Source organism: Acipenser ruthenus, chromosome 9 (assembly GCF_902713425.1).
Source record: "Acipenser ruthenus chromosome 9, fAciRut3.2 maternal haplotype, whole genome shotgun sequence".
In the NCBI taxonomy this organism is placed as follows: domain Eukaryota; kingdom Metazoa; phylum Chordata; class Actinopteri; order Acipenseriformes; family Acipenseridae; genus Acipenser; species Acipenser ruthenus.
The window spans coordinates 22,747,075-22,769,509 of record NC_081197.1 but is presented as its reverse complement, the minus strand read 5'-3'; the positions used below and the strand labels follow the sequence as shown (position 1 = coordinate 22,769,509).

General features: G+C 43.9%; 1 protein-coding gene across 2 annotated transcripts in view; it reads left to right on the top strand.

Annotated features, from left to right (window-relative positions):
* LOC117405865 (microtubule-associated tumor suppressor candidate 2-like) overlaps window positions 1-22,435 on the top strand; it is a 71,500-nt gene that overhangs the window by 38,489 nt on the left and 10,576 nt on the right. For both annotated transcript variants that reach the window (XM_034009311.3, XM_059029724.1), the window contains one exon: window positions 7,354-7,452. In XM_034009311.3, the coding sequence (XP_033865202.1) occupies window positions 7,354-7,452 (99 nt within the window). The remainder of the gene's footprint in view (window positions 1-7,353; window positions 7,453-22,435) is intronic.

Genomic DNA, 22,435 nt, shown 5'->3' with positions numbered 1-22,435 from the left:
CACTTTGGGAAATTGTGATCGTGTTTAAAGTGTGTGTTATAATTATAAAGTATTATTTTGGGACTGAACCCTGTGGGTTTTGACTGGGCTTTACACTTTGCTGTGTATAGCCAGTCTTATTATTTAAGTAAGAATAAAGCTTCTTTTCACCGTTGAACTGTGTTGGGACATTATTCTATTGCACTGCATCATCACTGCACCTGTCACACATGGTGTCATAAACAGGATGGACGTCACTACGCTATCCACGCTACTAGAAACGCTGGATTGTAAATGGGAAGTAGAGAGGAAGAGAGAGGAGAGGTACATGGCTCTGATTGAGAGGGTCGGCATTAGAGACGCACCCCACGTACCAGCAGGACCCGTGATGACGCCCCCTAAAGCAAGGTGTCAGAAAATGATGGCGGAGGATGACCCGGAAGTCTATCTGGTCGCCTTTGAGCGGTTGGGCAAGCAGGCCATCCTCCGACGGCTGAACATCACGGGGGAAACTCTTCGGGTGCACTTCAGGGAGTACCAGAGGCAGCAGGATACCTGCCGGAGGGTGGTCGCCCAGCAACTGTGCGAACACATGGCTCACTGGCTCAGTCCCCTCCAGAAAACAGGAGTGCAAATGGACGAGGCCATGGTGATGGAGCAGTTCTGCCATGTGGTCGGCGCCGATACCCAAGCATGGATACAGAGCCACAACCCAGACACCCTGGAGGCCGCAGTCAAACTGGCGGAGGACTATGAGGACTCCCTGATCTCTGCTCGAGCCGGGTTGCTGACCTCTCCCTCACCACCAAGTAGCAGGGGATAGGCACCAGCACCCCTCCTCGCACTGGGACCCAGACCTCCCAAACCCCCGACCCCAATGGACCAACCTACCTCCTTACCATGGAGGAAACGGTTGGCCACCAGCTGGGGTAGATTCGATGCCCCTGAAAGATATGTAGCCCCAGCGGCCCCTGCCCCTCCTATCTGTTTTAGGTGCCATGAGCCCGGACATATCGCCCGACTGTGCCCCTCGGCAATGGAGTGCAATGTAACGACATGTTATCTGGCATCAGAAGTGGGTAAGAGATGGGGAAATGAACAGGAGGGGCCTTGTATTGTTGATGTGGTAGTTGCTAAAGTGAGGACCCAGGCATTAGTGGACTCAGGGTGTGAGCAGACCTTAATTCAGTCAGCTCTCTTGAGCGGTGTGTCATGGCAGCTATAAGGTCAGGTGGCTATCTCCTGTATCCATGGAGACACGGTGACATACCCCTGTCCTAAAAGCATATGTATCGGTAGGACCGATACAGCGCCACCTCGTAGAGGGGGTGGTGGAAAGGCTACCACAGCCAGAGTATAAACAATTAAAAAGGCAGTCCTGACCGTACACTATGTAAATGTGGCAGAAAAGCTGACCTTCTGTTACCAGCTGACTTGTTCTCTTACCTTTTTCATACTAGAAAAACTAAGAAAGAGAGACGGATTGAGAAATGGGAAGGAGCATTAACCCTTTGCGGTCCATTTATTCAGCGCATCTCAGGCGCGTCAGGTCCAATTTATTTTCACACGCAGTTTATTTTAGATGTGCTGTTTAAAAGTATTTTTTTCTCAGTAAAACAGGTTTAAAAGGCACTGCATATCAACAGGACACTCAGTACTGCATCTCCAGCCCCGCCCCACCCCTTGTTCGCTGTATTTTTCACATAGCTCTTCATAGTCGTGCATACTGATAAATCATCTCCTGATCACTTGTTTTATCACCAAACTCTTCAGTAATGCGATCCAAGTCATTATTTTATTACTATAACATCTCAAAAAGCTCAGCAAATGTCTGTGATAGTCTTTGAGCGCTGGATGCAGAAGCAGCTATCTTGTTTGTTTATGGCCCGTTATCTCTGTGATGCCGGGGCTATGTGTATTGCTCAGATCCGCCCCTTTTTTCCGGCTTCTCTCGGCTTCTCTCGGCTCCTATCGGTCTCACTCGGCAATTGAAAAGTTTTCTCAGCTTTTTCCGGAGAAAAAACAACTAGAGACCTGTGTTTTACGTCTTTTTGATGATGTTGGACAGGGTGTGACATTGGACCGGAAAGGGAAAATTGTAATGTTGGACCTGGTCTGACATAGGACCGCAAAGGGTTAATGAGACAAGGCTGGGGTTCGGTGGGACAGAGCTTGACCGGTACCAAATGCCAAACAAAGGGAGTTGGTACGCAATGTGATCAAGAGGGCAAGGTTACTGGGCATCCAGGGCATCGACTACTCCCGCACCTCTCAATATACCGGACATGTGGGACCAAAGTGTGGCCATAGTGTGGGACAACGACCCCACAATTATTATATAGGGTGAACCCTGCCATGGGCACAGGACAGTCTGTAACACAATGAATCCCTTTTTCGGGACACCTGGGAACTGATAAAACTAGGGAACGCATGTTACCCCGGTTTTATTAAGTAGGACTTTATAAGGAAGTGTCGAGATATGTAGCCACATGCCCAGACTGCCAGCGAGTGCGCCCCGTCCCTTTGGTCCAACTGCCAATTATTTCCACTCCCTTTAAACGAATTGCGAAGGACATTGTAGGCCCTTTTCTACCTTCTGATTCCAGGTATACGCATATATTAGTAGTGGTAGATTTTGCAACGCGATACCCGGAAGCAGTTCCATTGAGGTCTACTTGTGCATCAGCGATAACCAAGGAATTAGAACATATTATCTCTAGAGTCACACATGGTGTCAGCAAGTATACAAAATACAAAAAATGCGTCCCATCCGGACATCTGTTTATCATCCACAGACGGATGGCTTGGTGGAATGTTTTAATCAGACCCTGAAGCAGATGCTGAGACTATTTGTGAATCAAGAGCAAGAGCAAAAACATTGGGCAATGCTTCTTCCCTACCTCCTTTTTGCAGTGAGAGAGGTGCCGTAGAGCTCGACAGGGTTCTCATCTGGTGAGAGACAGGTGGGAAGAACATAAAAGCTTGTCCAAAAATGTAGTGAAGCATATGCTCCTACTGAGAGATCATCTGGATTGGGTCAGTCGATTGGCACAGGACAATCTCAAATCGGCTCAGCACTGGCAACAGCAACAGTACAAACAAAATGCACGCATTCAGACCTTTCAACCAGGAGACAAGGTACTTTTGCTTCTTCCCACTTCGGAATCAAAACTGTGTGCTAAATGGCAGGGGCCATATGAGGTGATTCGGGCTATAGGGAAAGTGAATTATGAAACTAGGCAGCCTGATCGCCACAATGAGCGGGAAATTTGCCATATCAATTTATTGAAGCCCTGGCAGACAAGGGAGGCCTTATTGCTACCCCCAGGCGAGACAGAGGATGATTTTGAACCCTGTACAGAGGCCCCTAGCACCATGGACATTCCGATGGGGGAACAGTTACTTCCAGATCAAAAAAGAGATCTGTGTGAGTTAATTGAGGGGTTCAGGGATGTTGTTCTGATGTGCCCAGCAGAACTAACCTTGTTGAGCATGCCATTATCACTCCCCCAGGTGTCACGGTTTGAGAGAGACCTTACCGGATCCCGGAAAGTCGACGCAGTAGCGTTAGTGAAGAGGTGCGGGCGATGCTTGAACTTGGGGTGATTGAGCCTTCCAGGAGCGAATGGTGCTGTCCAATTGTAATAGTCGTCAAAAAGGACGGCACCAATCGCTTATGTGTAGATTTCTGGAAGGTCAACACTATTGCCAAGTTCGATGCCTACCCCCTGCCTTGGGTCGACAAACTGCTTGATAAGACTGGGGACGGCGAGGTTTATCTCAACTGGATCTGACAAAGGATACTGACAGATCCCATTAACTGCATTTCACATACAGACGTGCTCAAATTTGTTGGTACCCTTACAGCTCATTGAAATAATGCTTCATTCCTCCTGAAAAGTGATGAAATTAAAAGCTATTTTATCATGTATACTTGCATGCCTGTGGTATGTCATAGAATAAAGCAAAGAAGCTGTGAAAAGAGATGAATTATTGCTTATTCTACAAAGATATTCTAAAATGGCCTGGACACATTTGTTGGTACCCCTTAGAAAAGATAATAAATAGCACAGTGTAACAAATTTTTTTTTTTTTTTTTTGTTCCTGGGTAGTAAGTGTTATTTCCTAATTGCGTATGCCTCAAAAGTATAGAAAATTGCTATTATTCCCCACAAACTTTGCTTTTGTGACCAGGACAGTGATATTTTGAAATTGACCTATTTTCCGGAACATTCCAGATAGATTCAGTGCTGAGTAAACTTGGATTAACTTCTAGAACTTTCCAGTAATATAAATAGTAGTAGAAACACAGGGGCCTTAAGCCCACCAGTTCAGTTTAGTTCCAGCTGCCTAAGTGGATACATATCTGCATTTTTCTGAGATGGCATCAAGAGGCTGCAAGCATCCGGCAGACGCATTTTGCTATGTCTGCGGCCAATTTATCAAGACAAGAGCGAAAAAGTACTCTGTGGAAGCATCTGCTAAGATGTGTGAGGCGGGACTGGCCATAGTGGACCGAGTTCTCTGTGGGGAGGAACAACGTCAAGTGGGAGCCACTGGTGGACCCCCGGAAGGTGCTGATGCCACCACTGCACATCAAATTGGGCCTTATGAAACAATTTGTCAGAGCTCTAGATAAGGAGTCGGCAGCCTTCAAGTACCTTCAAGACTTCTTCCCTAAGCTGTCTGAGGCAAAGGTCAAAGCCCCCGTCTTCGTCGGACCACAGATAAAGAAGATCCTGGAGTGCAATGAATTCCCCAAGAAGCTCACTAGTAAGGAGAAAGCGGCTTGGAACAGCTTTGTCGCAGTGGTTCGGGGCTTCCTGGGCAATCACAAGGCCGAAAACTATGTGGAGCTGGTTGAGACTCTGGTGAAGAACTACGGCACAATGGGCTGTAGGATGTCCCTCAAAGTCCATATCCTTGATGCTCATCTTGATAAATTCAAGGAGAACATGGGAGCGTACTCGGAGGAGCAAGGCGAGCGCTTCCACCAGGATATACTGGACTTTGAACGCCGCTACCAAGGACAGTATAACGAGAACATGATGGGAGACTACATTTGGGGGCTGATTCATGAAAGTGATTTACAGTATAATTGTAAATCTCGAAAAACTACTCACTTCTAAATCTTTTGTAGTCATTTTTGTATTACTTTAGTATAAATACATGTTAATTTGGATTCATATGTTGTTTTTTTCTGACTTTATGTGAACGAAAAGACACAAATTCACCCGTTTTCTCATTGGAAATAGGTAAATTTCAAAATATCACTGTCCTGGTTACAAAAGCAAAGTTTGTGGGGAATAATAGCCATTTTCTATACTTTTGAGGCATAAGCAATTAGGAAATAACACTTACTACCCAGGAACAAAAATTGTGTTACAGAGTGGGATTATAGTGATATTTCAAACTAATTAGTTTCTTTATTTAGTATCACACATGTCTCCAATCTTGTAATCAGTCATTCAGCCTATTTAAATGGAGAAAAGTAGTTGCTGTTTGGTATCATTGTGTGCACCACACTGAACATGGACCAGAGAAAGCAAAGGAGGGAGTTGTCTGAGGAGATCAGAAAGAAAATAATGGTAAAGGTAAAGGCTACAAGACCATCTCCAAGCAGCTTGATGTTCCTGTGACAACAGTTGCAAATATTAAGGTTTAAGGTCCATGGAACTGTAGCCAACCTCCCTGGGCGCGGCCTCAAGAGGAAAATCGACCCCAGATTGAACAGAAGGATAGTGCGAATGGTAGAAAAAGAACCAAGGATAACTGCCAAAGAGATACAAGCTGAACTCCAAGGTGAAGGTACGTCAGTTTCTGATCGCACCATCCGTCGCTTTTTGAGCGAAAGTGGGCTCCATGGAAGAAGACACAGGAGGACTCCACTTTTGAAAGAAAAACATAATAAAGCCAGACTGGAATTTGCTAAAATGCATATTGACAAGCCACAATCCTTCTGGGAGAATGTCCTTTGGACAGATGAGTCACAACTGGAGCTTTTTGGCAAGTCACATCAGCTCTATGTTCACAGACGAAAAAATGAAGCTTTCAAAGAAAAGAACACCATACCTACAGTGAAACATGGAGGAGGCTTGGTTATGTTTTGGGGCTGCTTTGCTGCGCCTGGCACAGAGTGCCTTGAATCTGTGCAGGGTACAATGAAATCTCAAGACTATCAAGGCATTCTGGAGCGAAACGTACTGCCCAGTGTCAGAAAGCTCTGTCTCAGTCGCAGGTCCTCCAACAGGATAATGACCCAAAACACACAGCTAAAAGCACCCAAGAATGGATAAGAACAAAACTGGACTATTCTGAAGTGGCCTTCTATGAGTCCTGATCTGAATCCTATCGAACATCTATGGAAAGAGCGGAAACTTGCAGTCTGGAAAAGGCACCCATCAAACCTGAGACAGCTGGAGCAGTTTACTCAGGAAGAAAGGGCCAAACTACCTGTTAACAGGTGCAGAAGTCTCATTGAGAGCTACAGAAAACGTTTGATTGCAGTGATTGCCTCTAAAGGTTGTGCAACAAAATATTAGGTTAGCGGTCCCATCATTTTTGTCCATGCCATTTTCATTTGTTTTATTATTTACAATATTATGTTGAATAAAAAATCAAAAGCAAAGTCTGATTTCTATTAAATATGGAATAAACAATGGTGGATGCCAATTACTTTTGTGAGTTTCAAGTTATTTCAGAGAAAATTGTGCATTCTTCGTTTTTTGTGGAGGGGTACCAACAAATTTGAGCATGTCTGTATTGTAAATAAAAATGTGATTAAGTATCATTTAATTAAAATGCTATTAATAATAAACGAATCGTGGTTGTAGCAGCAGTTTTTAAGTATTTGTAAATATTTTGTCTAATAGTTAAAAAGTACAATGCTTATGGGGCTGTCAGGGCTTGTTTTCAAAAGATATCGGCACAGACAAACCAGTGGAATACCTTGTGTGTGTATTTAATAGAGAGCGAGAATATATGCATGTCTCAGTCATATGTGGTTTTCACAATCACGCCGTCTTCTAGCCAAAATTGTAGATAGCACAGTCATAGCCTTATGTGTTCGGATATTGTCATTGATTTGCCCCATTGCCGCTGTACTTTGTTTCCCTGTTGGCAGAAACCTGAAGACACTTTCCTCTGATATATATACATTATAATATTAATTCTGACCCATCAATATTCATATCTGAGCCACAAATACCACTGTACCTAAGCTATGAATAGTATGCATTATAGAGCTGTCAAATCTCCTTGACGCATTGGTTATTTATTATGGTGTTCTATCTGTAGGTGGTAATCGTTGATGAGCATAGCTACAGTAGTTCAGCACATGTGACAAACAAGTAATTTTAACCTTGTGTATGACAGGACCAGGTGGACACGCTGACATTTCAGAACTGCACTCTGAGAGACAGAGCTAGGCGGTTTGAGGAGGCACTACGAAGAAGCACAGATGAGCATATTGAGGTAAGAGATTGTGGTAGTCAACTTAACGTTTAATTAAAAGAAACATGTTACACAAAAGATAAAGTTGAGTAAAAGGATTTTCCATAGTTTAGCCTTCTGTGAAAGTAACTGTTGTTCCTCCCCAGGAGCTTGTCTGCAATGCTCTGTTTTGCTACAATAGTAATTCAGTGTGATATTCTAAATTACATATTTAGTCTATATTATAGCTGATAAAGTATGTAAGTGTTTTCTTATACTTTTTCAGGAAATGAAAACCTGATATTTTTAAATACAAAGTAAAAAATCAACCGCCCTACTACCAATGTTGATTAACAGTTTTAGCGCAACATCTAATTTGAAGCTGATAAATTAGTCTTCTATTTGTAAGTCAGGTAGACATTATTATATTTAATATTATTTATTTCTTAGCAGACGCCCTTATCCAGGGCGACTTACAGTCGTAAACAAAAATACATTTCAAGAATCACAGTACAAATATTAATACAATTAAGAGCAAGATAAAATACAATGACTTTGGGCCTAGCAAGTACAAGTATGACAAAATACGATTCAATAACGGAGCAGATAACAGTGTCAATGATAGTTACATCAAGATATAATTAAATGCAACAATACTACAGATTAAATAACACGTGTGACAGATTACAGTACTCTAAAGTACGGATTAAATGCAGTAAAATAGGGAGCAGATAGGAGCAAGTAAAGCGCATTTAACCACTTCAACTCTAGATGTAAAAATGAAACCCCTTCCCAGGTACCAGATTTTGAAAATAATAATAATAATGTTTTCAAACCTGTAATTTCTATAACATGTTAACATATGATAAATAAAACACAAATAAATGACTTAAACTGTGTTTTTCATTAACCCTTTATGCTGCTGTGTACTACATACCCATATTCAATATAGAGATAAAAACTTTTTTTTTTTTTTTTAATTCAATATAGGAGATAAAAACGTTGTTTTTTTTTTTTTTTTAACAATGAAAACAAAAATGCTGCTAATAACGATAATAACAATAATAATCAGTAAACAGTAATTATCAAATAAAAATCAAACAACATCAAAACGTGTGCCAGTATCAACTTGCTCTGTGCCATTTATTGAAATGTTCAATACAACAGAACCCGGGGTTGCCTTCGCAACCACTGCACATTTTTCTTTTGTTTTTTCTTTTGTTTTCATTTTCGTAGCAGATCCTGTACCTTTTTTACGGTGTCTGCTTCATTTGTGTTGGAGGGATAGTCACAAATGCATGTACACAGCTACTTTGCGCAGGCATTGTGATGGATCTGCCTGCCGCATTGCCTGTACCCAGCGCTGTGTTTTGATAGTATTTCGTCACAGCACTGCCATTTCAAAACAAACAGCTTCCCGTTTGCAGCTGGCTTCCCTGTAAAGCAGCTGCATGCACTTCTGTTTGTACAGTTTGTATTGTTCTTGGCTCCACATCCTCTTCATCATAATCACTGAGTGATAAGTCAGCATCACTGTCGACATCGACATCCTCCGAACCAACTTCACTCCCGTTGCTCATTGTAGTAAGACCACGTACGTTGCCATGTTTAGCTTTTGCTAAAAACTATATAAACTATAACTAAACAAGTAAAACTAATAATAAATTTAAAAAATCATAATTTAAAACACTATATATATACAGCTCTGGAAAAAATTGAGACCACTGCAAAATTATCAGTTTCTCTGGTTTTACTATTTATAGGTATGTGTTTGGGTAAAATGAACAGTTTTGTTTTATTCTATAAACTACTGACAACATTTCTCCCAAATTCCAAATAAAAATATTGTTATTTAGAGCATTTATTTGCAGAAAATGACAACTGATCAAAATAACAAAAAAGATGCAGTGTTGTCAGACCTCGAATAATGCAAAGAAAATAAGTTCATATTCATTTTTAAACAACACAATACTAATGTTTTAACTTAGGAAGAGTTCAGAAATCAATATTTGGTGGAATAACCCTGATTTTCAAGCACAGCTTTCATGCGTCTTGGCATGCTCTCCACCAGTCTTTCACATTGATGTTGGGTGACTTTATGCCACTCCTGGCGCAGAAATTCAAGCAGCTCGGCTTTGTTTGATGGCTTGTGACCATCCATCTTCCTCTTGATCACATTCCAGAGGTTTTCAATGGGGTTCAGGTCTGGAGATTGGGCTGGCCATGATAGGGTCTTGACCTGGTGGTCCTCCATCCACACCTTGATTGACCTGGCTGTGTGGCATGGAGCATGTCCTGCTGGAAAAACCAATCCTCAGAGTTGGGGAACATTGTCAGAGCAGAAGGAAGCAAGTTTTCTTCCAGGACAACCTTGTACTTGGCTTGATTCATGCGTCCTTCACAAAGACAAATCTGCCCGATTCCAGCCTCGCTGAAGCACCCCCAGATGAGTCCAATTTTCAGCTTTGCCCAACACCTGGTCGTCTAATGGTTAGATGGAGACCTGGAGAGGCCTACAAGCCACAGTGTCTCGCACCCACTGTGAAATGTGGTGGAGGATCGGTGATGATCTGGGGGTGCTTCAGCAAGGCTGGAATCGGGCAGCTTTGGCATGAATCAAGCCAAGTACAAGGTTGTCCTGGAAGAAAACTTGCTTCCTTCTGTTCTGACAATGTTCCCCAACTCTGAGGATTGGTTTTTCCAGCAGGACAATGCTCCATGCCACACAGCCAGGTCAATCAAGGTGTGGATGGAGGACCACCAGATCAAGACCCTGTCATGGCCAGCCCAATCTCCAGACCTGAACCCCATTGAAAACTTCTGGAATGTGATCAAGAGGAAGATGGATGGTCACAAGCCATCAAACAAAGCCGAGCTGCTTGAATTTCTGCGCCAGGAGTGGCATAAAGTCACCCAACATCAATGTGAAAGACTGGTGGAGAGCATGCCAAGACGCATGAAAGCTGTGCTTGAAAATCAGGGTTATTCCACCAAATATAGATTTCTGAACTCTTCCTAAGTTAAAACATTAGTATTGTGTTGTTTAAAAATGAATATGAACTTATTTTCTTTGCATTATTCGAGGTCTGACAACACTGCATCTTTTTTGTTATTTTGACCAGTTGTCATTTTCTGCAAATAAATGCTCTAAATGACAATATTTTTATTTGGAATTTGGGAGAAATGTTGTCAGTAGTTTATAGAATAAAACAAAAATGTTCATTTTACCCAAACACATACCTATAAATAGTAAAACCAGAGAAATTGATAATTTTGCAAGGTCTCTTAATTTTTTCCAGAGCTGTATATACACACATATGTACTTGTAAAAGCTGAATGGCTTCCTGCAATATATCTCAGCCTTCTAAACGCCCAGAGCTACAGACTGGAATTGCTACATGACACGCAATTGGATAAAACTGTCACCTGACCCTCCCCCAACATTCATTGCACATTCCACAGTACTAGCACTGCTTTAGAGAATGAAACCTGAAACGCTAGACTGAGAAATCATAGAATAGAATGGGAAACGTGATGTACGCACGTATGGCATGGTACTGTAAATGGGTTTTCAATTGACGTACTTGCGTACTTCATGGTGTTGAAGTGGTCAAGCAAGAGTGATAGTGTCCAGAGGGAAAAGAGGAGTTCTACATGTGCTGTCTGAAGAGGTGAGTCTTGAGGAGGCGCCAGAAGGTGGTACATCTGTAGGAAGGTCATTCCACCACTGCGGGGCGAGGGTGGAGAAGGAGCGGGCTTTGGAGGCAGGGGAGCGTAGAGGAGGTAGAGCCAGGCTTCTAGTGCAGGCGGAGCGGAGAGGTCGAGTGGGGGTGTGGGGAGAGATGAGGGCCTGGATGTAGCTGGGTGCAGTCTGGTCAAGGCATCTTGAACTGGATGCGAGTGGTGATCGGGAGCCAGTGGAGTGAGCGGAGCAGTGGAGTTGCGTGGGAGAAGCGAGGCAGAGAGAACACCAGGCGAGCAGCAGAGTTCTGGATGAGCTGGAGTGGACGGGTGGCGGACACAGGGAGGCCAGCCAGGAGGGAGTTGCAGTTGTCTAGGCGGGAGAGTACCAGGGCCTGAACCAGGAGCTGGGTGGCGTAGTTGGTGAGGAAGGGTCGGATTCTTCATATGTTGCTCAGGAAGAATCGGCAAGTGCGTGCCAGAGTGGAGATGTGCTGGGAATAAGAGAGGCAGGGGTCCAGGGTGACTCCGAGGTTCTTAGCTGAGGAGGAGGGAGAGAGTGTGGTAGATTCCAGAGGAATGGAGATAGAGAGATCAGAGGAGGGGGAGGAGGAGGAGGGAAAGAAAAGGAGGTCAGATTTAGAGAGGTTGAGTTTGAGGTGATGCGAATGCATCCAGGAGGAGATAGCAGACAGACAGGTAGAGATACGGGAGGGGATGGTGGAGTCAGAGGTGGGGAAGGAGAGGAAAATCTGAGCATCATCAGCATAGAAATGGTATGAGAAACCATAGGATCTGATGAGGGGGCCCAGGGAGTGGGTGTAGAGAGAGAACAGGAGAGGACCCAAGACTGACCCAACACCGAGGAGAATTAGGACAGAGGAGAGAGAGGCAGCTCAGGCAGAGTTTAGTGAGTTAGTGACAGACAGGAGGGCGGTTTCAGTGGAGTGAGCAGAGCGGAAGCCAGATTGGAGAGGGTCGAGCAGAGAGTGGTTGGACAGGAATGCAAAGAACTGGCGGTGTACAGCCCGCTCGAGGATTTCGCAGAGGAAGGGTAGGAGAGAGACAGGATGGTAGCTCTGGAGGGAGGTGGGGTCGAGGGTAGGTTTTTTGAGGAGGGGAGTGATAGAGGCTTGTTTGAAGGCAGAGGGAAAGAGACCAGAAAGGGCACACGTGGTGGGTTTGTGACCCTTGAGTAGGGAGGAGAGGTCAGAGTCTGAGAGGGGAGAGAAGGTGGAGAAGGAGGGTGAGTTAGTAGGGGATGCAGTGGGTGTAGGGGTTGGAGCGGGAGAGGGTGGGGGGGAGGGAGAGGTTAAAGAGTTTGCGGATATCTGAGATTTTAGAAGAGAAGAAAGAGGCAAAGTCATCAGAGGAGATAGAGGAGAGAGGAGGAGGGGGAGAGGGTTTAGGAGGGAGGAGAAGGTAGAGAATAGTTTACGTGGGTTGTTAGTGGAGGCTTGGATTATAGATTGGAAATAAGAACATTTAGCAGAGGAGAGAGTAGAGGAGAAGGAGGAGAGGAGAGAGCGGTAGAGGTCTAGGGCAGGAGGGAGTTTGGTTCTCTTCCATAATGCAGTCCCTTAACTGTGCTTGTAGGTCCCATTCTATTTATTGAATTTGAACTGACACAGATAAGAAGCAGATGCGTGCACGTACAGCAACTTGCTCTGCGTAATAAATCAGTGAGTTTCTTTCAGAATGTATTATGAGAAGATTGCCCACTACATAACAGATTGCTGCCGTTTCCTGCTTCAAATTAAAAAATGTACCTGATCACAGTACACTTCTGGCATATTGATTATTGTCTTGCAGTGGTCATTTTCTAGATATCATCTGTGCTGCAAGGGCAGTCCAGTCCCATTGGCTGCTCTCCAAACAAAGGATTGACAAACAAATGACTTTCTGTGCCACAGAAAATGGCAGATACTGCAAATACCAGTATTGCAAATAGCAAATATAGTATAATACAGTGGTGGATCAGTGGTATTATTATTGTTTGATCCTTTTGCAACCACTACATCACTGATCAAAAAGCTAACTTGATCATTGTGAGTAGGAAAGCACTGGATATTGTATTCCACAATTCACATAAGTCAATCTTTACCCTGTCTCACAGAACACATAAGCATGATTCACATGGGACTAAAAATCAGGAGTTCTCAGAGTTGGTCAAAAGCAAAGAATGTCTTCTACTTCCCAGACATGGATTAGTTTTCATCAAGGAAAGTCAGTAAATTATAATTGAAATGCAATGTTGTGGCCAGAGAAGGCGCTTTTGTGCATGATTTGTAAACAGTGAACTGGGTGTAAATAACTAATTTCATTATACCATATTTTCCAAAGGCTAGAATAATCATTTTGTCCTTTGAGTGATATGTATTTACATTTTTTACGTCAGCAATTTTATGTTTTGTATTTTCGCCCATTCCCAATTTGGTTATGCCCAATCGTTGTGTTTTACTGAACTGTAGAATCTCAGGACAGATCACACCAATTTTAATATTATATTATGGTTTATTGTATAGGCTAGTATTGCTTTGAGGCGAATATCACGGAAATGCTTCTATCATGACGTAACACTGACATGGTCGATTTGCACGGGTGTAAAAAGACACAGGATTGCTTGAGTTTTAAATTTTACAGAAGGTTTCAGTGTCCTGTAAAGAAATTGGAGGACCTCTGAGAAAATTATCTGGGATAAAAACAAATGAACTGTTTGCACGGGACTCAATTTCACGATGTCGGTAAAAATTCTGAATTCACCTGTTTATGTGGTGATTTGGAGTCTCTTGCGAATCGGGCTATAGGGTCCTCAAAATCTCACACTACATTATAAATCTGCTTAGAAAAATCCTGCTCTCTGATTGGTTAGCTTCGTTCTATCAACCATTTGTTAATCCTACACAATTTTTCAACAGACACACCACCTTTGATTCAAATTCCTCTGCCATTTACCTGTCCTAATTCTATAACATTTAATATCTGTAAATTACCGCAAAAAAAATGTCAGACCCAAAATCAAATTTTGATCTTTTTAATGGAAAAAATGGTATGAAGATTAATTTCCTGAACCTGACAAATTACTCAATTCTAATTTCTAAAGGCAAAACTGTCTCCAAGACAAAGGTAGTCCTCTAAAGCCCCTTTCACACTGGCACTCCTACCCGGGTCCTGGATAACAGGGTCAATCCCGCGTAGTGTGAAACCACGTACCTGGGTTAACCCGGGTCACAGTGACCCACCTCAGGATGTGGGCTGACACGCTTTCACCCGGGTTAAGTGACATGAAATGCTTGACGGCCGTTTGTGAGCCAACGCAATAACAAACAGCCATGTCTGCATGAAGGTTTCACTTCCGCAAGGAATGTTTCTGTTTATTCTGTTTAGCCATATTTTGTTGATTGAGGCACAGCATGAGTCAGATTGCAGCAGGGATGTAGAAACATTTGCTCTAATTAAAAATGTTGCCGACGGTTCAATCCAGAGTAACAAGCTGCACCCGGGGCATTGGTACGTGCATTGTGTACTTGCGTCTGTCATCCAGGTCAACCCTGCTTTATCAAAAGCAGTGTGAAATCGAATACACCGATTCCCGTCCGGTCCTGTAACTTTTTTTTTTTTTTTTTTTAAATTCCCGTCCCATCCTTTCCCATCCCATCCCATGATAAACAGATATCAACTATTATTTGGAGGTACAGATATTTTCGTATTCATGTATAAAATTAGGGTTTTATAGAGTTTTGCATTAAACACTACCGGTATACTACTAGTAATTTGTTTTTAGTTTTTGTTTTTTCAGAACAAAAATACAGTTTTGTGTGGCAGTTTCAGTTTCTAAATTGGTTAGTAATCAACCCGGCTCAGAGATTTTAGTATGTCAGTGAAATACAGTATTACTAACCATTAATTCATTTAAAAACAAAACAAAAAAAAAACCATGGTATTGAAATAAAGTGTTATACATACCCCTTCAACGTAGCAACAAAGCAGTACCTCCAAAATATAGTAGCTGCTACGGCCAAATCGTAGCCTTTGACATCTCTGCATTTGATTTGCACATCCTTAATATACTGTACATACAGTGGCTCTCAAAAGTATTCACCCCCCTTGGACTAGTCCACATTTTATTGTGTTACAACATGGAATCAAAATTGATTGAATTAGGAGTGTTTGCCACTGATCAACACAAAAAAGTCTATAATGTCAAAGTGAAAAATAAAATCTTCAAATTGTTCTAAATTAATTACAAATACAAAACAGAAAATAATTGATTGCATAAGTATTCACCCCCTTGAGTCAATATTTGGTAGAGCCACCTTTGGCAGCAATTACAGCCATGAGTCTATCTGGCTAAGTCTCTACCAGCTTTGCACATTTGGACACTGCAATTTTTGCCCATTCTTCTTTGCAAAATTGCTCAAGCTCCGTCAAGTTGGATGGGGACCTTTGGTGAACAGCAATTTCCAACTCTTTCCACATATTCTCAATTGGATTGAGGTCCGGGCTTTGACTGGGCCACTCCAGGACATTGACCTTTTTGTTTTTAAGCCACTCCAGTGTGCCTTTGGCTGTATGTTTTGGGGTCATTGTCCTGCTGGAAGATGAATCTTCTCCCAAGTCTCAGGTCTCTTGCAGACTTCAACAGGTTTTCCTCCAGGATTTCTCTGTACTTTGCATCCATTTTGCCCTCTATCTTCAAGAGCTTTCCAGGCCCTGACGCAGAGAAGCGTCCCCATAGCATGATGCTGCCACCACCATGCTTCACGGTAGGGATGGTGTTCTCAGGATGATGTGCGGTGTTAGGCTTGCGCCAGACATAGCGCTTAGCGTTGAGGCCAAAAAGCACTATTTTGGTCTCATCAGACCATAGACTCTTCTTCCACTTGGTCTCAGAGTCTCCCACATGCCTTCTGGCAAACTCTAGCCGAGATTTGATGTGAGTTTTTTTCAAATGGCTTTCTTTTGTCACTCTCCCATAAAGGCCAGTTTTGTGAAGAACCTGGGCTATTGTTGCCGATGCACAGTGTCTACCAGCTCAGCCGTGGAAGACTGTAACTCCTTTGGGCCTCCCTGACTAGTGCCCTTCTCGCCCGGATACTCAGTTTTTGAGGACAGCCTGTTCTAGACAGATTCACAGTTGTGCCATATTCTCTCCATTTCTTAATCATGGACTTTACTGTGCTCCAGGGGATATTCAATGCCTTGGAAATGTTCTTATATCCTACCCCTGATTGGTGCTTTTGAAGAACCTTATTCCGGATTTGCTTTGAATGTTCCTTCGTCTTCATGATGTAGTTTTTGTTAGGAAATGTACTAACCAACTGTGGGACCTCCCAGAGACAGGTGTATTTAACCTGAAATCATGTGAAACACCTTAATTGCACACAGATGGACTCCATTCAACTAATTATGTGACTTCTAAAGACAGTTGGTTGCACCAGAGCTTATTTAGGTGTGTCATAGCAAAGGGGTGAATACTTATGCAATCAATTATTTTCTATTTTATATTTGTAATTAATTTAGAACAATTTATAGCAATCCACAGTGTATGTGTAAAATCCAAATTTGCATAGCTTGGGCTGGTATGGCTGACGCGTATCCATCTAACGTTATCCAATCCACACAGACTCCGTAGTAAAATAAAGCAATACAACTTTTATTCCTCAGGTTTCCACAGGTTAGTATTCACAGTTATTTTACAGGATCTTCAGTGTAATAACAGATAAGTTATTGACTGGTAATTTCCACAGAATAACGAAGATTACACGACACGGTAAGAAAACCGTGAGGCTCCAAAGCTATGTCTGCAACAGAGTAACAAGTGACAGTTATTTTCCGAATTTATACAAAAGCGCGCGAGCCCCAGAACCTAACAAAGCTCGCTCTCTTAAAGATATACTACCCTATTACTGTAAATGCGTAATAGACAAATATAATGTATCAAAATATGTCTTCTCATAAATAATATAGGCAAAAAATACTAATTGGCTCCTACATACCGGCCCCTAATTGTTATCTAAATCACAAAACAATTACTAACCAAATAAAAACAAGGAGCCAAGTTAACTGAAAACCTTTTCTTGAGCAATCTTGAGTCTTCAATTACCTTACATTACCTGGAGTCAGAGGTTACTAGTACATGACTCACCATAGGAGAACAGTCTTTACCACTGTCTCATTCTTATTCAGCTTCTTGAAGTAGACAGACCTTAGTGATGGGTCTGTACAGTACGCTGGTCTTAGTCTTGATGCGGACCTGACGTACAAATCCATGTCTGTCTGGCACAACCTGGATGACCTTTCCCATGACCCAGGAATTACGAGGTGCTGAGTCGTCCACCACCAGCACGACATCTCGAACAACGAAGTTGCGCGACGCACGTGACCACTTCTGGCGCTCCTGTAGCTGAGTTAGATATTCCCTAGTCCACCTCTTCCAGAACAGGTCCGACATGTACTGGACTTGCTTCCACCTTCTACGAGAGTAGATGTCTTCCTTCTGAAAGAGGCAGAGACAGCTTGATCTTGAGGAGCAGCAGGTGATTAGGTGTTAACGCCTCCAGATCGTTTGGGTCATTGGATGCCTTAGTAATCGGACGACTATTGATGATAGCTTCTGCCTCACACAGAACAGTGTGAAGGCCCTCCTCGTCCAGAGCTTGTACTCTCAAAGTGGCATTAAGAATCTTCCTTACTGACCTGATCAACCTCTCCCAGACACCACCATGATGAGATCCAGTAGGCGGGTTGAACATCCACTTGATTCCATTCTGAAGGAGAGTGTTTTTGATCTTGGAGCAATTCCATCCTTTGATTGCTTCCCTAAGTTCACGTTCAGCTCCAATGAAGTTAGTTCCGTTGTCTGAACGAAGCAATGACACTTGACCTCTTCTGGCTATAAAGCGGCGAAGTGCATTGATAAACGAGTCTGTATCCAGAGATGACGCTACCTCAATATGGACAGCCCGGATAGCCATGCAGGTAAAGATAACCCCATACCTCTTCACGACACTTCTTCCACACCGAACCTCAAACGGACCAAAGTAGTCTACACCAGTGTTCGTGAATGGAGGTTCATCCGGCAAGACTCTGTCCTGGGGTAGATCAGCCATCTGTTGTCGCCCAGCAGCACCATGAAACCGCCGACAGACAACACACTTGGATAGAACTCTTCTTATAGCTGCATTGGCACCAGGAATCCAATAGTTTAAGCGCAGCTTGGATAGCATATGGTTGCGACCACTGTGACCCACATCCTGGTGGATCTCACGTAGGATAAGCTCTGCCACATGGAGGTCTTTCGATAGGATGGCAGGGTGTTTAGATTCTTCAGGCATAGCTGCCCTACTGAGTCTTCCACCGACTCTAAGTACTCCATCTTGTAACACAGGGTTGAGCTTATAAATATGACTGCTCTTCTTCACACTCTCACCCTTCTGCAGGGTGGATATCTCCTCAGGAAACTTCTTCCTCTGGCTGTAGCGGATAATCTCCAACTCAGCATCCTTAAGGTCCTTCACAGTGACGTTTCTCTTGTCTAGGCTTGCTTTGAAGCTCTGCATCTCCTTGTCCAGCACAAGTTTTTGTCGATTCTTATCATCCTCAGACTGAGCAATGGCCACACTCAACTCCTTCCTCTTTTGACAAAAACGCACCAGAGTGCCTCTCAACTTGAGGACCCATGCCACTGCCCTCTTAAGACGAATCCAAGAAGAGAAGTGTTCCATCATCTGCTGAATTGTATCCAACTCCTCTTCAGCAGTCAGAGTGTACACCACAACATCCCTTCTGACCTCTGGGTCCTCCATGGCAGAATCTACAGGGAGGTCTGGGTACTCTGGCCAATCCTCCTTCGACTTCACAAGAAAGTCTGGCCCTGAGATCCAGGCTTCATTTCGCATGAAGGAATCCACCTTCAGTCCCCTCGACGCATGATCAGCTGGATTCTTGGCAGTATTAACGTACCTCCACTGCGAAGCTTCGGACATCTTCAGAATCGCTGATATTCTATTGGCCACAAAGGTGTGGAACCTAATGGTCTCATTTTTAATGTACTTCAGTACAGCAGTACTATCTGTCCAAAACACGGAATCTTTGAGCTGCAGCTGCAGCTCCCTTCTCAGCATCTTATCCATGCGTCCTGCCATAGTGGCTGCAGTGAGCTCCATGCGAGGAATGGTGGTTGTCTTGAGCGGAGCAACTCTGGCCTTCCCCATAACAAAGGAGCAATGTACTTGATTGCAGCTGTTCCATTGCAGCAGGTAGCTCACTGTACCATAGCCTTCTTCACTCGCATCTGCAAAATGATGCAACTGAGCGAATGAGGAGTCTCCAAAGCCTGCAGGTTTAAAACACCGCTCAACCTCAAAGTCTTTCAGCAGATGGAGCTCTTTCATCCAGTCATACCACTGCTGAGCAAGCTGATCTGGTATGACATCATCCCAGCTTAGCTTCATTCTGCAAAGCTCTTGCAGGATCTTCTTAGCTGGCAGAACCACTGGCGACAAGATTCCCAAAGGATCATAGATCGAGCTGACTACAGAAAGGATACCCCTTCTGGTAAAAGGCCTGTCTTGAATGACAATTCTGAACTTGAAGGTATCAGACTGGACACACCACTGTACGCCTAATGCTCGCTCTACAGGGAGTACATCTTGTTCCAGGTCCAAGTCCTTGACTTCCTTGGCTCTCTCCTCTTCGGGAATAGCAGACAGTACACCTCGACAATTACTCATCCATTTCGTCAGTCGGAATCCTCCCTTTGCACAGATGGCTCTCAGGTCATGATACAATAACACAGCTTCTTCCTTTGAGCTGACTGATTTCAGACAGTCATCGACATAAAAATTGTGCAGCACTGTGTCGACCACCTTGGCGTCAAACTGTTCTCTGTTGTCTTCGGCACATTTTCTGAGGGCAAAACTGGCACAGCTTGGTGACGACGTTGCACCGAACAAGTGCACGACCATCTTGTACTCCACCATGGCTAGTCTGATGTCACCCTGTGGCCACCAGAGAAATCTGAGAAGGTCAGAATCTTCAGCTGGCACTTTCACTTGATGAAACATGGCTTCCACATCAGCCATAATCACCACTGGCTCCTGTCTGAACCTGGTGATAACACCTATCAGAGTGCTGGTGAGATCCGGCCGCTGTAGCAGCTGGTCATTCAATGTGGTACCTTGAAACGATGCCCCACAATCGAACACCACACGGATCTTCTTCTTCTTGGGATGGTACACACCGTGATGTGGTATGTACCATACCTTTCCGTCATTGCGGCTGGCCTCCTCGCAGGTAACCCTCTTGGCATAGCCTTTCGCAATGATGTCACTCATGAATGCAGTGTAGTCGGCGTGAAACGAGGGATTCTTGATTAACTTATTTCTTAAATTCAGAGCACGCTGCTCAGCTACTCTGCGGTTGTTCGGCATGTTGATCACTTCATTCCTTAACGGCAGCCTAATGCTGTAATATCCGTCCACTAGTTTGGCAGACTGTGAGACCAAATCCATAAACTGGTGGTCTTCCCTTGACATTTCCAGTTGGTCATCCTGACCACACTCGGGAAATCATTCTTGAACTGCTGACTCCACAGCTCATCCAGCCTGGCCACTGATATTCGGTTTGTTGTTACCTGGATCAGTCCACTTCTTATCCCGTTACCTGTGTCTTCTCTAAGAGGACCATTCACAGTCCATCCCAGTATGGTTCTCACTGCATAAGGTCCATCATCAACACTACTGATGACCTGCCATGGCTCCATTGCCTTTGGCGTGTTCGTCCCTATCAGCAGCCCTATCTCTGCGTCAATATAAGGGAGTCGCACTTGTTCCAGGTAAGGCCACCTGTTCACCTCCTTTTGCAGTGGGATGTTCTCCTTGCTCACTGGAATGGTCTTCTGAGCGAAGACATCTGGAAGATCTATGAAGTTGCTGTCCTCCAGACTGCTCACCTCCAAACCTGACACAACCTGACTGCTGACAATCTTTTCTTCACCCATGGTTCTCAGCAGTATGTCTATCTTCCTACCGTTGACATTGAGCTCACTCATAAGCTCCTCAGTGCAGAAAGTGGCAGTACTGCCTGGGTCAAGGAAAGCATAGGTAGCCACCACTTTATTGCCCTTCTTCGACTTGATTCGAACAGGTACAATAGCCAAAATGCTGTCAGCGTCACCGGCCTTGGTGCGTCCACAGATCGCCTTCTCTGTTCCAACGAAACCACTGGTGACTGACTGTTTTTCACCATCTTCTGATGGCTCTTCCGGCTCTTTCTTGAGAGTAGCATTTTCCTTGATCTTCATGTGCAACACAGTAGGGCGTGTCAACGAGCATACTTTGCAACTTAGCTTCTCCTTGCAAGTTTTACTCATATGTCCTTTTTTCAGACAGCCAAAGCATAGCCCTTTGCTCCGTAGAAAGTCAATCTTCTCCTTGTGAAGAGACTTCTTCATCTGTTTACACAGCTCCATGCTATGATCACCTTGGCAGAAGAGACAGGGCTTGGTAAATGCACTGCTAGGACTGCCATAATTATTTCCCATAGGCCTAGACTCTGTGCCTTCCGTCTGGTTGTCCACCGGTGTGGCAGCTGTGGTGAAACTCTTCCTGCTACCACTTGTCTTGTGTGACTTTGAGTATGTATGAGACTTCACTTGTCCCCTCACTGCAGCGGCATCCTTTATGTCTCCAAACAGCGGGTGCAGTGCTATCTTAGCTTGCTTGTTGACAAAGTTGACAAGGTCTTTGAACTTTGCTCTTCGTTTCTGCCGCTCCTGTATATCACAGGCCATGCCTCTCCACCTCTCCCTCAGCTTGTATGGAAGTTTGGCAATAATAGCACGCATGTTAGCTGCATTGTCGAGCTCTTCCATGTACTCCATATCCGTCATGGCATTACAACATCCAGTGAGAAAGAGAGCGTACGAATGGAGTGCCTCTCCATCATCAGACTTAGAAGTGCTCTTCCAAAAGCTTCTTCGCTTTACGATACCCTCGTTCTGGATCCATGTGGAGGCAGCTCCTAATCAACTCTCTAGGCTGTCCATTGGTGTATTGCTCCATGAAGTAAAGTCTGTCCTTGCTGCTATCTGTCCTATCCTCCACTCCGTGTTCAAACGCTCTGATGAACAGCTTGTGCTCCAAAGGGTCCCCTTTGAAGATGGGTATGTCCAATGGTGGTAGTGTAGATAGCCTTTGTTGTTTCACCAGGAATTCTGTGATATTGTTTTGTCGCAGCATGACACCGTACAACGTCCCTGTAACATCATCTTCTGGCAGAGCGGCACTGGTAGGTGTTCTTTGGTTACTGAAACTCAACTGTTGTTCTCCCTCCACAGCAG